General features: G+C 32.6%; 1 protein-coding gene and 1 pseudogene across 2 annotated transcripts; one reads left to right on the forward strand and one right to left on the reverse strand.

The window, feature by feature from the left end:
* Positions 1-5,429: 5,429 nt before the first annotated feature.
* Positions 5,430-8,915, forward strand: LOC111292326 (zinc-finger homeodomain protein 2-like). Of its 2 annotated transcripts, none has more exons than XM_089747832.1 (2): positions 5,430-6,290; positions 6,535-8,915. In XM_089747832.1, exons 1-2 carry the CDS (start codon positions 5,618-5,620, stop codon positions 6,609-6,611), a joined length of 750 nt encoding a protein of 249 aa, XP_089603958.1. In that variant the 5' UTR covers positions 5,430-5,617; the 3' UTR covers positions 6,612-8,915. The 2 variants fall into 2 exon arrangements, with proteins under 2 accessions (XP_089603958.1, XP_089603959.1); XM_089747833.1 differs by having other exon boundaries at positions 5,435-6,366.
* A 1,182-nt stretch (positions 8,916-10,097) lies between these two features.
* Positions 10,098-12,788, reverse strand: LOC149513850 (uncharacterized; annotated as a pseudogene).
* Positions 12,789-13,214: the final 426 nt, after the last annotated feature.

A 13,214-nucleotide genomic window follows, 5' to 3' on the forward strand; every position in this document is an offset into this window, starting at 1 on the left:
GGCAAAACATTTGGTCAATTTGGTTAATTCAGTTGTAAATTTTTAAAAATTGATTTAATTGATTTAATTTTACAGAAAATCAAACCAACCTCAGAACTTGTAGCATCCAAACTGACTTAAGTTGATCGATTATAGTTGATTATCTTGGTTCTTTTTAAGGTTTTCACCACTAAAATAAAACCATACAATATAACAAAATAAAGCAAGTAAAAAAAGAAAAAATAAAACAAAATTCTCATTGTAGTCATATATTATTAAAAATTTATCAACAGTAGCTACTAGCTAGCAACATTAAATCCAAGTATGATTCACCCAAAAAAAACAAAGGAACAAAAATAAAACAATCAATTTGCACAGATATTGCAAATAGCCCTTAACAAGATCTAATACATTTTAAACAAGAGCAAAATAACCACATAGTTGTGTGTAATAATAGATCTAAGAATCTAATGACAAGCTAAGATAGTGTTTTTTTTGGAACTTAATGTATATAGCTTTTCACTACCTTTGATGATATGATATGATGGTTATTAACTTCTAGTGCTGAATTGGCTAGTGGAGGAAGAAAATAAGACCATTCATGATTATAAAGTCAGATGAATTTCAAATTTATTAATGAGAGAAACTAAGAAAAAAATAAAAGGGAAAAAGGTAAAAAAATTGGTGATGATTGATCATGGTGTAATGGTCAAATCATTGGTGAAGGGATTGGTCGACTGAGTTATTAGTGGATGGTTGGGCTGTTAAATGTGAAAGGAGCTGAAGAGTCAAGATTGATAGAGAAATAAGAGAAAAAGTTAGATTTGGAGAATAAGGGGTTTGATAAAGTAAAGTAAAAGGAATTGGGTATTAATAGTATATTATTTATTTTAATTATTAAGTTTAATTCTATTTTTTCAATTGATATACTTTCAAAACCAAAGATTGAAACTCAATTGATTAATCCATTTGAACTTAATTTTAAATTGATTTACCTTTCAAACCAACTTATGTGATTCAAATTAACCAAATATATGAAATTTTTTGTGATTTAATGGGTTTTACTTGACTATTGCTTTCCCCTAGAAAAAAGAACATGACTCTCCCAAGTTTCAAATATTTGTTTCCTATAAATTTTAAGATGTAATAGCCCTTTTAAAAAAATTCTCCCATCCTATGTCTCCTCCGACCTATATTTGCTACATGCATGGCTTGGTAAAGAAAACCTTACCTTTAACGGTGTTCAAATTTTGATTTTAACCAAATTAACTGATTAAACTGATTTAATTTGATTAATCGATCTACTATCAAATTGAAACAGTTCAAGTTTTTAAAATAACTTTAGACAAAGTTTGGTTTTCAGTTAATTTGATTCAAAAATCAAATTAACTGAATTGACTAAATAGTTAACCAAAAATTATTTACATTAAAATGCACTATTTCATGACTCATTATTTATATGTTTTTTATTTTATTTTAGGACTCTTATTATTACCTTAAAAGTAAAACTCATCATTTTTTTTTGCTTAGTGCCTATTGTGGCATTTCATTTCTACCTTTTTACCTCTATTAATAATCAACATTAAAACAACTAAAGTTTAAAACTGTGCAACATATTCACAGGCCTCATTCTCTTCTCTCAACTCTTATTTTCTCAAAAGTTAAGATCGTTTGGATCTCACATTAGTCCTCAGCCTCATTTGACAGTTGACCCATATTTTAACCCTTACATCTACACGGGAAGCATGTCATGTTATTGATTTCACTTGAGGTTTATCTAAGTATTTCGTCATTCTTATCTTTGCTATTATTTTTGTTATTCAAATTTATACTAAATTTTTTTAATTTCTTTATTGTCTTTAGGGTTTTAGTTGAGTTGTTTTCTGGGTTGAACTTTAGTGGCCAATAGGTTGAATGTGAAGGGATTAATTTCTTTACAAATGACAATGACTTCAACATTTTCTTCATGCAATGTAAGTTTTTTTTTTTTTTTTTGTGATTAGAACTAAAAACTTGTCATACTCCTAGTTTTTTTTTTTTTTTTTTGGTTTAGTATGACTAAAACAATTTCTTTTTTCTTTAGATGTCCAACATGATAGATTCTTATACTCTTAGTTTTCACAATATGAATGAATTTGAAAGTTCAATGCTTAAAGCTTCAAGTCATCCTAACACTTATCCTATAAATATTTAGAGTTCAATAAGGAGAAAAAGAAAGCCATAGTCAGAAGTCTAGACTCACTTTACTAAGTTTGTTAATAATAACGGTAAAACAAAGGGTATATACAATTATTATAGTAAGGAATTTTGGTGTGATGGAAAGTAAATGGTATTGGATTTCTAAAATATCACATGAACTTATGTAAGCAAAATCCTAATAACTTTGATAGTGCACAAGTTTAATTAGTTTTGCGAAGTAAGGGTATCTAAGGGAAAAGAAATATCACCACTTGGAGGTTTGACCAATAGGCAACTAGAAAGAGTTTAGCTTACGTGTTAATGATTAATAAGTTACTTTTAGGTTTGTAGAAAGTGAAGGTTTTAGGGACTTTTTATTTATTGCATGTCTTAAATTTTATATTTTTTTATGATCTACATACAATGGATATTTATCAACTTTATTTAGATGAAAAGCAAAAAATGAAACAATTTTTTAGACATTCACGTCAAAAAATTTGTTTAACCGCAAACACATGAACATCTTTGTAAAGAATGAATTATTTCTATCTTATGGCTTACTTTATTGATAATGATTGAAAATTGAACAAAAGAATCTTAAACTTTTATCCAATTTCAAGTCACAAAGGTGAGGCTATTGGTAAGATGATTGAGAAATGCTTGCTTGATTAGAGGCTTGATAAAGTATTCACTATCACAGTTGATAATGCAAGTGCAAATGATGTTGTTGTTGGGTACTTAGAAAAAAATTTAAGAATCGAAGGGATTGCATTTAAATGGGCAATACATTCATATGAGACACATTGCACATATTGTGAATTTAATTGTGACTGAAAGCTTAAAAGAAATGAATAAATCGGTTACTCATGTTAGGGGCTATAAGATATGTGAGGCAATCTCCTTCTAGATTATAAAAATTTAAAGAGTATGTTGAGATTGAAGATATAGAAAGCAAAAGTTTGTTATGTCTTGATGTTTATATTAGGTGAAACTCTATCTATGTAACATGGGATAGTGCTAAAAAATTTGAAAAAGTTTTTAAGAGATTTGAAGAGTTTGATAACACTTTTAGAGTTAAACTTGAGTCAAGGGAAAGTTTACCTATAGAAGATGATTGGAAAATTGCTAGAAGTGTAGGACAGTTTCTAAAGTACTTCTGTGAACTCACATTATGAGTTTTAAGCACTTTATGTGTCATATCTAACGTTTCGATAAAGTTATTTAAATAAACTGCCTTTTACAAAATGTTCAAATTAGTAATGATGTTGAGTTTAGTGTGATGGCTATAAGAATGAAAGATAAATATAATAGGTATTGGGGAAACATTAAGAAGATAAACATGCTTATTTTTGTTGCAGTTGCTCTTGATCCTAGGCATAAATTAAATTATGTGAAATTTGCACTTAAAAGAATGTATGATGGTGAACATGGCTTATCAATGGTGAAAAGAGTGAATGAAGTAAGTTATGAATTACATCATGCATATCAACATTCACTTTCAAGTGATAGTGCCCAATAAAATATAATGAATGATGTAAAAAAACCACAATATAGATTGAAAAAGCATATGAAGTCTTTATATGGGATAAAAATGATTGAATCTGGCATTGGGAACCAATAATTAAACACAGATAGGTATCTACATGAGGCTATTTAAATTATTAGTGAGGATTTTGATATTTAGGATGGTGGAAAGTCAATAGTCCTAGATTTTTTATCCTTTCACAGTTGGCTCGAGATATGTTAGCTATTTTATTTCTACTGTTGCTTTTAAGTTTGCATTTAGTACTGGAGGACATGTTGCTGATTCATTTAAGAGTTCTTTAACTCCTAAAGTGGTGCAAGCCCTTGTGTGTACTTAAGATTGAATTTGGAAATCATCATACTAACCTGACATAGTGAAAAAGCAACAAAAACTTGAAAAATGGTATAAACATATTTTCTTTTTGTTTATCTTCCTATCACTTTATGAACTAAAAATAGTTTATGAATGTTAATCTTGATTTATTCTTCTTTTTTTTTTTTTTCTTTATATATGTTTATGGTTGCTTTAGAGCCAAGCCTACCTTTTGAGTTATGAGCTTGAGAATGGAGCATTGGATGATGATTGATGAATTTTTTGGAGTTTGGAACATTAGATTTTGTTTTAAGTTTAAGTTTGATAACTTTGAAGTTTTAGAGTTTAGAACTGTGGATCATATTTTAAGTTATTTTGCTTAACTTTGGATAATGTTTTAATTTATTTTGCATAATTTTGGATGATGTTTGTGTCAAAAATATTGTTTGCAAAGATATATTATTACCTTAGCAATCTTGCATTCTAGTTTTGTTTATAAGCAATGACATGGAACTAAATTTTGTGATAAATAGAGTTAATTATTTTAAATGGTGATAGTTTGATCTGTTAAATGTGTTCTGTGAATGTGCTCTACCTTAATAGTTTGAGTAAAAGTATCTTTTATTCTTTATAAGTTTAAAGGTTTATAAATACATATATTTTTTTTAGAATAATGGTTAAATTTTGATTAACCGAAATTTTCTAAATTTATCATAATTAATTCAATTAATTAATTTTTAAAAATAAAATAAAATATTTAATTTAATTTAATTTTAAATAATTCAATTCAAGATTATCATCTTATCCCCACCAAACATCACCATAATTCCAGTAAGTTTCCAGGCACGTAGTTAGCAGGCGAATCACAGGAGGGTATTAATAACTTATAACCCCCTCCTAATTTTGCCTTATCGATCCTTAATTTTCTCCACAGCGGAACATTAATGGCATGTTGACGCCAAGAGCGCGTCACCTCTGTCGGAAACTTTAGCGCACGTAAGACGTTGCCAAGTTTGCTTTTAATGCTGACAAATGACAATTTATAGCTGGCCCAGGTAATTCCGTGCCCCTCCCCACCCCCCAACTCGTCGACCTCCGTACTATCACATTACTCGCCACCACACGCGCCACGACCTCAGTTTCGGGTCCCATCTTAACGTAACGGGAGCACAAAACCATCTGAAAGGGTCCCAAACCCCCCAAAACAAATGTAAGTTTCATTGTCGGGTCATGCGCGTGGAAATTGGATTCCTTTCTTTTGTCCGCTCTGCTGACTGTACCCAACAGTGGACAACCCCAACTCTGCTATCTTTACTGTACCCAGCCTGGTTTTTATGTATTTTTTTTAACGCTACAGTTAAAACAAAAAGTTAAAACACAACCTAATTATTTACAGTGCAGTAAAATTCAAAAGAGTTGATTTCAATGAACGGGAAAGTATATGATCGGGGAGCGAGGACCCTTTGAAACAAAAAACAGCTTCTTTTGCAGATAGAAAGAGGGAGTAGGAGAGAGGGAAAACCCCAAAAAGAAAATGATGGCCACACTCTCTTAATGCTCTTATCTTTTTTTTCTTCTCTAGTAAAAATCATTTTTCAGGGGTAATTTTTTTTGGAGGGGAGAATGGAGTTTGAGGATCAAGAGGAGAAAGAAGAGATGGGTTTGGCACCGAGTTATGACTCGCTAGCAAACTCATCTCCAGTCAAAATGTCAGGTGTTGAACCTGGTTCAATAACTCCAACCGGTCAACAGCAGAGGAAGCCCAGGTATAGAGAGTGTTTGAAGAACCACGCGGTGGGAATCGGCGGTCACGCCGTTGACGGTTGCTGTGAGTTCATGCCCGCTGGAGGTGAAGGTACCCTCGACGCTCTCAAATGCGCAGCTTGTAACTGCCATCGTAACTTCCACCGTAAGGAATCGGAACTGGGCTCACCAAACTCCATCCCCACGACGGACCTCTACTTCCACCACCACCAGCCACCGCAATTCACACCTTACTTTAGAGCACCAGCCGGTTACCTCCACGTGGCAGGACAGCAAAGGCCATTAGCTTTACCGTCGACGTCAGGAGGCGGAGGAGGACACAGCAGGGAAGATCAAGAGGAAGGGAGTTCAAGGAAGAGGTTTAGAACAAAGTTTACGCAGGAACAAAAGGAGAAGATGTTGGGTTTGGCTGAGAGTCTAGGGTGGCGGATTCAGAAACATGATGAAGCAGTTGTTCAACAGTTCTGCAACGAAAATGGGGTGAAAAGGCATATCTTGAAAGTTTGGATGCATAATAACAAACACACTCTTGGTAAGAAACCCTAGAAACAGCTTCCCATGTTTTTGAGAGAGGGAAAAAGAAAAAAAAAAGAGAAAAAGTTGGCTAGGTAAGTTCAAAACTACTTCGTATGGATTTTAGTTAGATTTTTTAGGGTTGCTTGGGGGGTTAATATTTGGTGCTTTCGTAGTGATTATGATGTTGGGGATGGATTATTAATATTAATGGGTACTTAATTTTTAGTTCTAATATATTTTCTTTTTGTTACTTTTCAAAGCTCTTTTTTACTGTGAAAATGGGTTTAGATGTTGGTGCATTGAGACAAAGTGGAGACATGCAATGCAAGCGGCCTGAAAATGAAAGGCTCTACACTGGTTTTGAGCATGGGGTTTATGACCTTTCACGAGTAAGAGCTTTTTGTGTTAACAAGCCAGGAAAGATCAAGCATGATTTTCATTCGGAGACATAAACATTTGTTATTAAGCTTAGATAATTTCCTTCACGTGCATATCTCTCTGCATTTATGAGTTATTGGTCCTTTGTATGGGATCTTTTACTTCTTCTGACCAAACTTTATGTTTGAGTTAAGAAAACTCAGTTTTACTTACATTTATGTATGTGCATAAGAATGTGAGAGAGTGGGTTTGAGCTTGAGTTTGAAGCATCGTCGATGGCATTGAATGAGTACACTTTATTTTTCCTGCTTTTTTCAACATTGATCCTTCTTCCTCCATTCAATGTAAATACTCTCTGAGGCTTTTTTTCCTGAATTTTTTATTTTTCATAACACCTTGCCTTGTTGCACTTCTTCTTCAGTCTTCACTTCCTTTTGTGCAGTTTTTTTCTTTCTAATTCTAAGGCACGAGTACAGTTTAGCTTCAATGTTAAAACAAAAAAAGGTTTATGATCATGGGGCCTCCTTTCTCCTTTCGTTTATCCTGCTCTTTCATTAGTAAATAATGAGGTTCTCAAACAACCTTTGAGAACCTAGCCAGATGTTCATTGATGGATCACATTGGGAAGGAAAGAACTGACTGAGGTAAAAGGGGTTTCATTTTATGTGACTTTTTTTTTGCTTTATTTAAGTATTTGTTTATTTTCTTTTGAGAAAGAAAAAATGCATTACCTACAGTAATAATTTCTACCATGCAAAACTCAAATCCAGATGTGGGTTCTAAGTCCATGACTCCATGTTCGAGAAAGTCGATAGATCCAAAGCTTGGTCTTTTAATTCCATTTTCTTCTTTCTTTTTCTTTTTTTTTTTTTTTTAAATCCTTCCAAAGGAAACATGTGGGCTCTCCCAGCAGCAAGGCAAAAAAAAGAAAAAAGGAAAAAAAAAACTCGTCAGTTGACACAAAATTTTGTCTGCAATTCCTCTCCTCAATTAAAAACCCATTAGTTGAATTTCAGCCTTTTTGGTGGCTAAATTCTGTTAAGATACCCAGAATCATTTTCTTCTTTGTCCCTTCGTAATTCCCTAGTAACCTTATTTCAATGCCCTATACATCCATTAGCCTTTCTCTTCAGTTAACCTTTCTTTCCTGTTATGAAAGAAAAGATTATTCATAAGATATAGGTCTTGTCTACCTACTATGGTTGGTTGATGGGATATATGAGAAGTAAACTTCCATTTCTTAGGTTTAATTCCCCATAAAACCAAGCTTTTTGTAATTTTCAAGTGATTAATATTTCTGTCGTCAAAGGTGAATACAGACACTTGAAATTTACTGGCAAGACTTTCATTGTATCGTATAGAGGAAAAAATGTTTGGTTAACGGGTATTTGTACACAACAATTAAGGATAGTTAAAATACTATTTTAAAAAATTTGCATTGAATACATTATTTTCATTAAATTCAAGAAAAGATAATACATTAATTATTATTATTTTTAAATATCACCTTAACAGTGTGCACCGATTAACATTTCTAAACTAATTTACCATATGCTAATGGTAATTATTAAGAGATTATTTATTGGGGGTAATTAATACTGCCAGTGAGATGTTAAGTCACATTTCAACTAACATTGCAGGTGAAAGAGGGACCTGATTCCTTGTATAAGGTAAGATTTTCAGAAAGAGAGAGAGGAGGGGGGATGTGCTTATTTTTGGGCCCTTTTGCTACTACTACTATAGATAGGGGTCGATGTTCAAGTTCACTAGCAAGATATAACTTTTTTCTGATAATTTACTTGCTCTAGTGTCCAAAGCTTGCCAACAAGATATGCAGTTGTTCAGGATACTTTGCTTGATTCGGGAAACTAAACCACAGTATCAGTTAAAGCAGCGTATGGAAATTTCATGTTGATGTTGTTATTGTGTGTGGTCCTGTTGGGAATCTTGGTCAAAGGTTAATTGCATCAGATAGTGATTGATCGTCTTCTTCCTACCTGTATTACTTCATATGGCACATTGTCTTTATTCTTGCTTTCGCTAGTTAATAATAGAAGCTAGTGTTGAGAGTTTTAGAGTTTGAAAGTAAACTAAAAACAGCAAATTACCCAGTTTTTTAGGGTTGGGCACTGCTTATTTCCACAATGGTGAATCTGAGGTCTTATAATTTTCTTGTTTCTTATCTATATATAAACCTCTCTTGATCAATATCCAAATGCCTCCAGTCTGCACCTCAATTTGATTTGACAGAGCATTTTCTTGTGTTCTAAAAACAGATTCTATATTCAAAATATATCCTTGCAAATGTTTAGAGGATTTCAATTTCCTAGCCATTGCTTTAATCTTCTTTTCAAGGGGGTTATCATAGGGATGATTTATCATAGAGTTGTAGATCTGAACTCGGATCCAAACCTGCTGGATGCTACTTTTTAAACTGGTTGTATGAATATAAACTAAACTAGGTTTTGGATTCGAAAGTTGTCGCTTTAATTATACAGTCTACTTAATTGCACGATCAACTAACAAGCACTATACATGCATAAAACTATTTATTTTCTGTTTAAACAAGAAATCTGGAAAACTTTCAGGGCTTGATTTCCCTGTACTCAAAACAAGATGATACTGCTTCTTCAACAAATATACCACAAATAGACATGACTTCTTTTGAGTATTTTATGAGGGAGTTTTTCAACATTTGCCCCCATTCCTAATTAATACTATTTTCTTTACGCAAATCTACAATTATGAGATAACTTTTATAAGGAGCTAGGGTTTCTCTAGTTCCAAAATTAACATTTAAAAGAATTTAGAGTTTAATTCAATTTATCCATGTTCCTAATTCTAAGGACATGACATTCAAAAGATCTTAAATTTAAATTTCATCATCTACCATCCATTATTTTATTCTCAAACTTCAACTTTTTTATTAAAAAAAAATAATTTACAAACAGTTAGCATGGTTGTTAGTACTATCAGAGTAACTATTTCTGTACGTCTTAGGGTGAAAACTCAAACAACTCCTTGCCCTCTCCTCTTTCTAGGTATTAATATGATTAATCCAATTTGATGGGCAACAGATTAAATAATTAAGTATAGTTTTTTATCAGCAATTAAATAATTTCTTAAAATCTAAGCTAAGAAGGAACATAATTTAGCACGTGGAGAGATGATCTATTGGGCCTTGAGCGACATAAAAGGAGAAACCTCTCTCCTATACCATTAATCTCATTATTAGTTTACTTGTTATAACTTGAGCGATATAAATGTAATCAGGCGGGAAAACCAGAAGAGGACAAAGGTGACAGTCAAACGGGCTGGTGTGTAGTATAAGTACGCTGAAATATATTGATGTCAATTATTGTTATGAGACCTTGACATTAAAGGAATTTCATGTTGCAGCCAATTTAATAGAAGACTAAAATTAACAATTAAAGAAACCATACTTATGGGGTCTTACACTATGAAGATAATGTATATATATAAGAGACAAACAAGCATTTTTACAACGATTCTTGGAAAATATATTCCACTTGTTGACACTTATGCTGACGCTTGAACAAATCAAACAAACTCAAACTATGCTTTAATTGGTTGCCGCTCAAGAACCTTGTTATTGAGATAATTATTTCCCTTTCTCTGCCCTGAGGCACTAACCAGATTTCTCCTTGTATTTTCGAGGTTAAGATTCATGAAAAAACCCGCCATTGCTTGGTATCTTAGCTTGATATGATGTTTCAATTTTCCTGTTAATAATAGCAGGATCTGTCACTGATCTCAGACTCTTAGCCCAATCGAACTTCGTAGAGCCAACCATGACTTGCTCATTGACATGGGTTGATCTAGAACTCCGAGGAGGCAGAGGCAGACCCTTTCGATGATCAGGAGCTTCTTTCTTCATCTCTTTTATCTCAAATTTGTTTCCACCTTCCATTTTTATACTTATATTCACTTCAGAAAGTGTTTTGTCCTTTTTATGATCACCAGATTCTGATATGCCCTGAGCATTCCTTTCCTTTCCGTGCTGATATAGGCGGTGCAATCTAAGTACAGGGTATTATTCCATCTTTAATCTCTTCCTCCAAATCTCTTTCTATATATCTCACTTTCACACTCACCTCGAATTTTCCACTCTTCAGGCATGAATGCCCGTTGGTTTTTCTGCTTCCGGATTTGAGATCGCAAATGGTTTTCCTTAATATCAGTCTGCACCACCAACAATAAGATACCTTAGCAAAAGAATTCAACCCTAAACAAACATTTACTTAAGTAAATTAAAAAGGAAAAACAAGATGCAAACTGCAAAGTCACCCTGGAGTCATCAGCAGATAAATCTTCAAGAACCCAATAAAATGAAACAATAATCAACAAAGCTTAATGAAAGTTCATATATAAATTAAATAACATTTATGGCTAGAAAAAGAAACTGAAGAACCTATTATATGTGCTGCTTTGGAGTATTTGGGCAGATGGTCCACCCTTTATATGCTTTTACTTGTATTATTTGTTGTTTGGTAGCAGTGGAATAGACCAGCAATTTTAAATCCTAGTAGAAGGATTAAGACTAGTAGGAATGGGACCAATGGTAGGGTTGGAACGAAATTGACTTTGCATGGGATGTTTTGAGGGACAAATGACAGCTAAGAGAAGTTGGTTTAGTTGGCTGATTGAAATTTAGGGTAAGACAAAGGGTTGCCTAGATTAAGGAAACGCTTTACGTGGAAGGAATCAAAGGGGTTTTGGGTTGCCCTTAAAGCATAATCAATATAGGGTACAATACCTACATGTTTGATGTGTGTTGTCGGATAGTTACCCTTCACTAAAGACCCTTGTTGGGTTGGTTGAAGGAGTTGTAGCTTGCTCCACTTTTTTATGCTCCCTATGGCCATGGAGTTACCTTGTGTTTGTGGTTGGGAAACACTGTCAAATTCTTGGTTTTTTTTTACCTACCATAAGGGCTGATCTTGATGGGCCAAATTAATAAAGGTGCCAGTCTGCCAGAGCGAAATTGAAGTGGGATGAGAAGTTGGAAGACTATTAAACTAGCCCACTCAATGACTAAAGCCCAGGCTTAGCCACTTTACTAAGCGACCTCTATTTTTTTTTCTATAATTGTGTTTTTCCTCACAGTAAGTTGGAGAAAATTTGAACATGAACATAATACATTCCACTCAAGAAGAATGTGTGCCTATAGGTAATATCGACATCATTTATTTGATAGTAATTACTTGAGGGAACATGAAGATTTAAACATATGACTAATAATTACGTGATTTATTAGTAAAGTGTTATATTCTTAATTTTAATAATTTAAATTTAATTTTTAATAACCTCAAATAAAAAAATTAAACACATGAGTTATTGAAAACGTTTTTTTTTTTTACTTACGAAAATGTATGGATTTTGATGTTATATAATAAGGAACAAAACTTAGATGAAATATTTTCGATAAAGTTTTTTTAAAATAAATTAAAAAAATGTTAATAAAAAATTTAAATTAATAGATTGATAAAATTTAATGTGGAGATCAATAATATATACAAATATATATATATATTAAAAATATCATTTATAATTAAAATTTGATAGATATTAATTCAACAATAAAAATTCTATTAAAATTTTTATTAAAATTATCTAAGAAATATATCAAGATTATTAAAATTTATTCAAAATTTATAACTTGATCTATGTAATAAAATCTTTTAATCTATGAATCATATTTTTAATTTTAATTTTTATTTAATTACTTTTAATATAAAATTTCACAAATTTTACTTAAAAATTTTCCTCTAGATGGATCCCATATAATGAGAGAAGTATTAATATTTAAACCTGTTTCTCGGCCCGATGGAGCCATGACTTTGCATTTGCCGGGTTGTGGAAGTTTGCCCCTGTTGAAATTGGTTTTTGACTTTCTTATATTGCAGGGCTCTATATAAGACACATTTTATGTTTAGAACTAATCTCCGGAAATGTAAAGTATGATGGATGCCTCCATTTGCAGGTTCATGGTGCATTTGCTGAAAATATATAGCGGCATACAATGGGCATATGCAACACTCACTACGTTTACTTTCCTATTCCTGAGGTCATTTCTCATCCCAGGGAAGTAGACCCTAAAAGCCGCATCTGGCATCAATGCTTGACTTCTACAGGCCAAACCGACTTTGTCTAATTATAAGAGGTTAGTTTAATCAAAAGAGTGAAGAATTGTTCTGTTCCTTCGTGCAGTTTCAATATGTTTGACATTCAAATCTCATTGCTCAGACCACGGCCTCTTTGCATATAAGGACAGTGAGCTAGCTTTTAGAAAATTTCCTTTTGGGTTGCTCATTATAGGCTGGCAAAGAATTTTTTAAGAAAATCAAAATGTATAGTATCCTTGCATGGGTTCCCATGAACATCCATAATAAAAATATCAGGGGGAATCACCGTATCTTTTTGTCTGTAGGAATCATTTTTGGGTGTTCATGAAAATGAGAATGCAGTCAAACAGGGAATTGTTTCTTATGAAACAAACAAATGCAGTTGTAATTTATTGATATCAGAATATTAATAAGCT

Source organism: Durio zibethinus, chromosome 18 (genome assembly GCF_047325235.1).
Source record: "Durio zibethinus cultivar Kanyao isolate XHJ-2024 chromosome 18, ASM4732523v1, whole genome shotgun sequence".
In the NCBI taxonomy this organism is placed as follows: Eukaryota; Viridiplantae; Streptophyta; class Magnoliopsida; order Malvales; family Malvaceae; genus Durio; species Durio zibethinus.

What these genes read in the sequence shown, in the direction of transcription:
- LOC111292326 (XM_089747832.1), top strand. Translation starts at nt 5,618, where the DNA reads ATGGAGTTTGAGGATCAAGAGGAGAAAGAAGAGATGGGTTTGGCACCG. An exon ending in TAATAACAAACACACTCTTG is followed by an intron (nt 6,291 to 6,534) that starts GTAAGAAACCCT and finishes TACTTTTCAAAG; the next exon opens with CTCTTTTTTACTGTGAAAAT.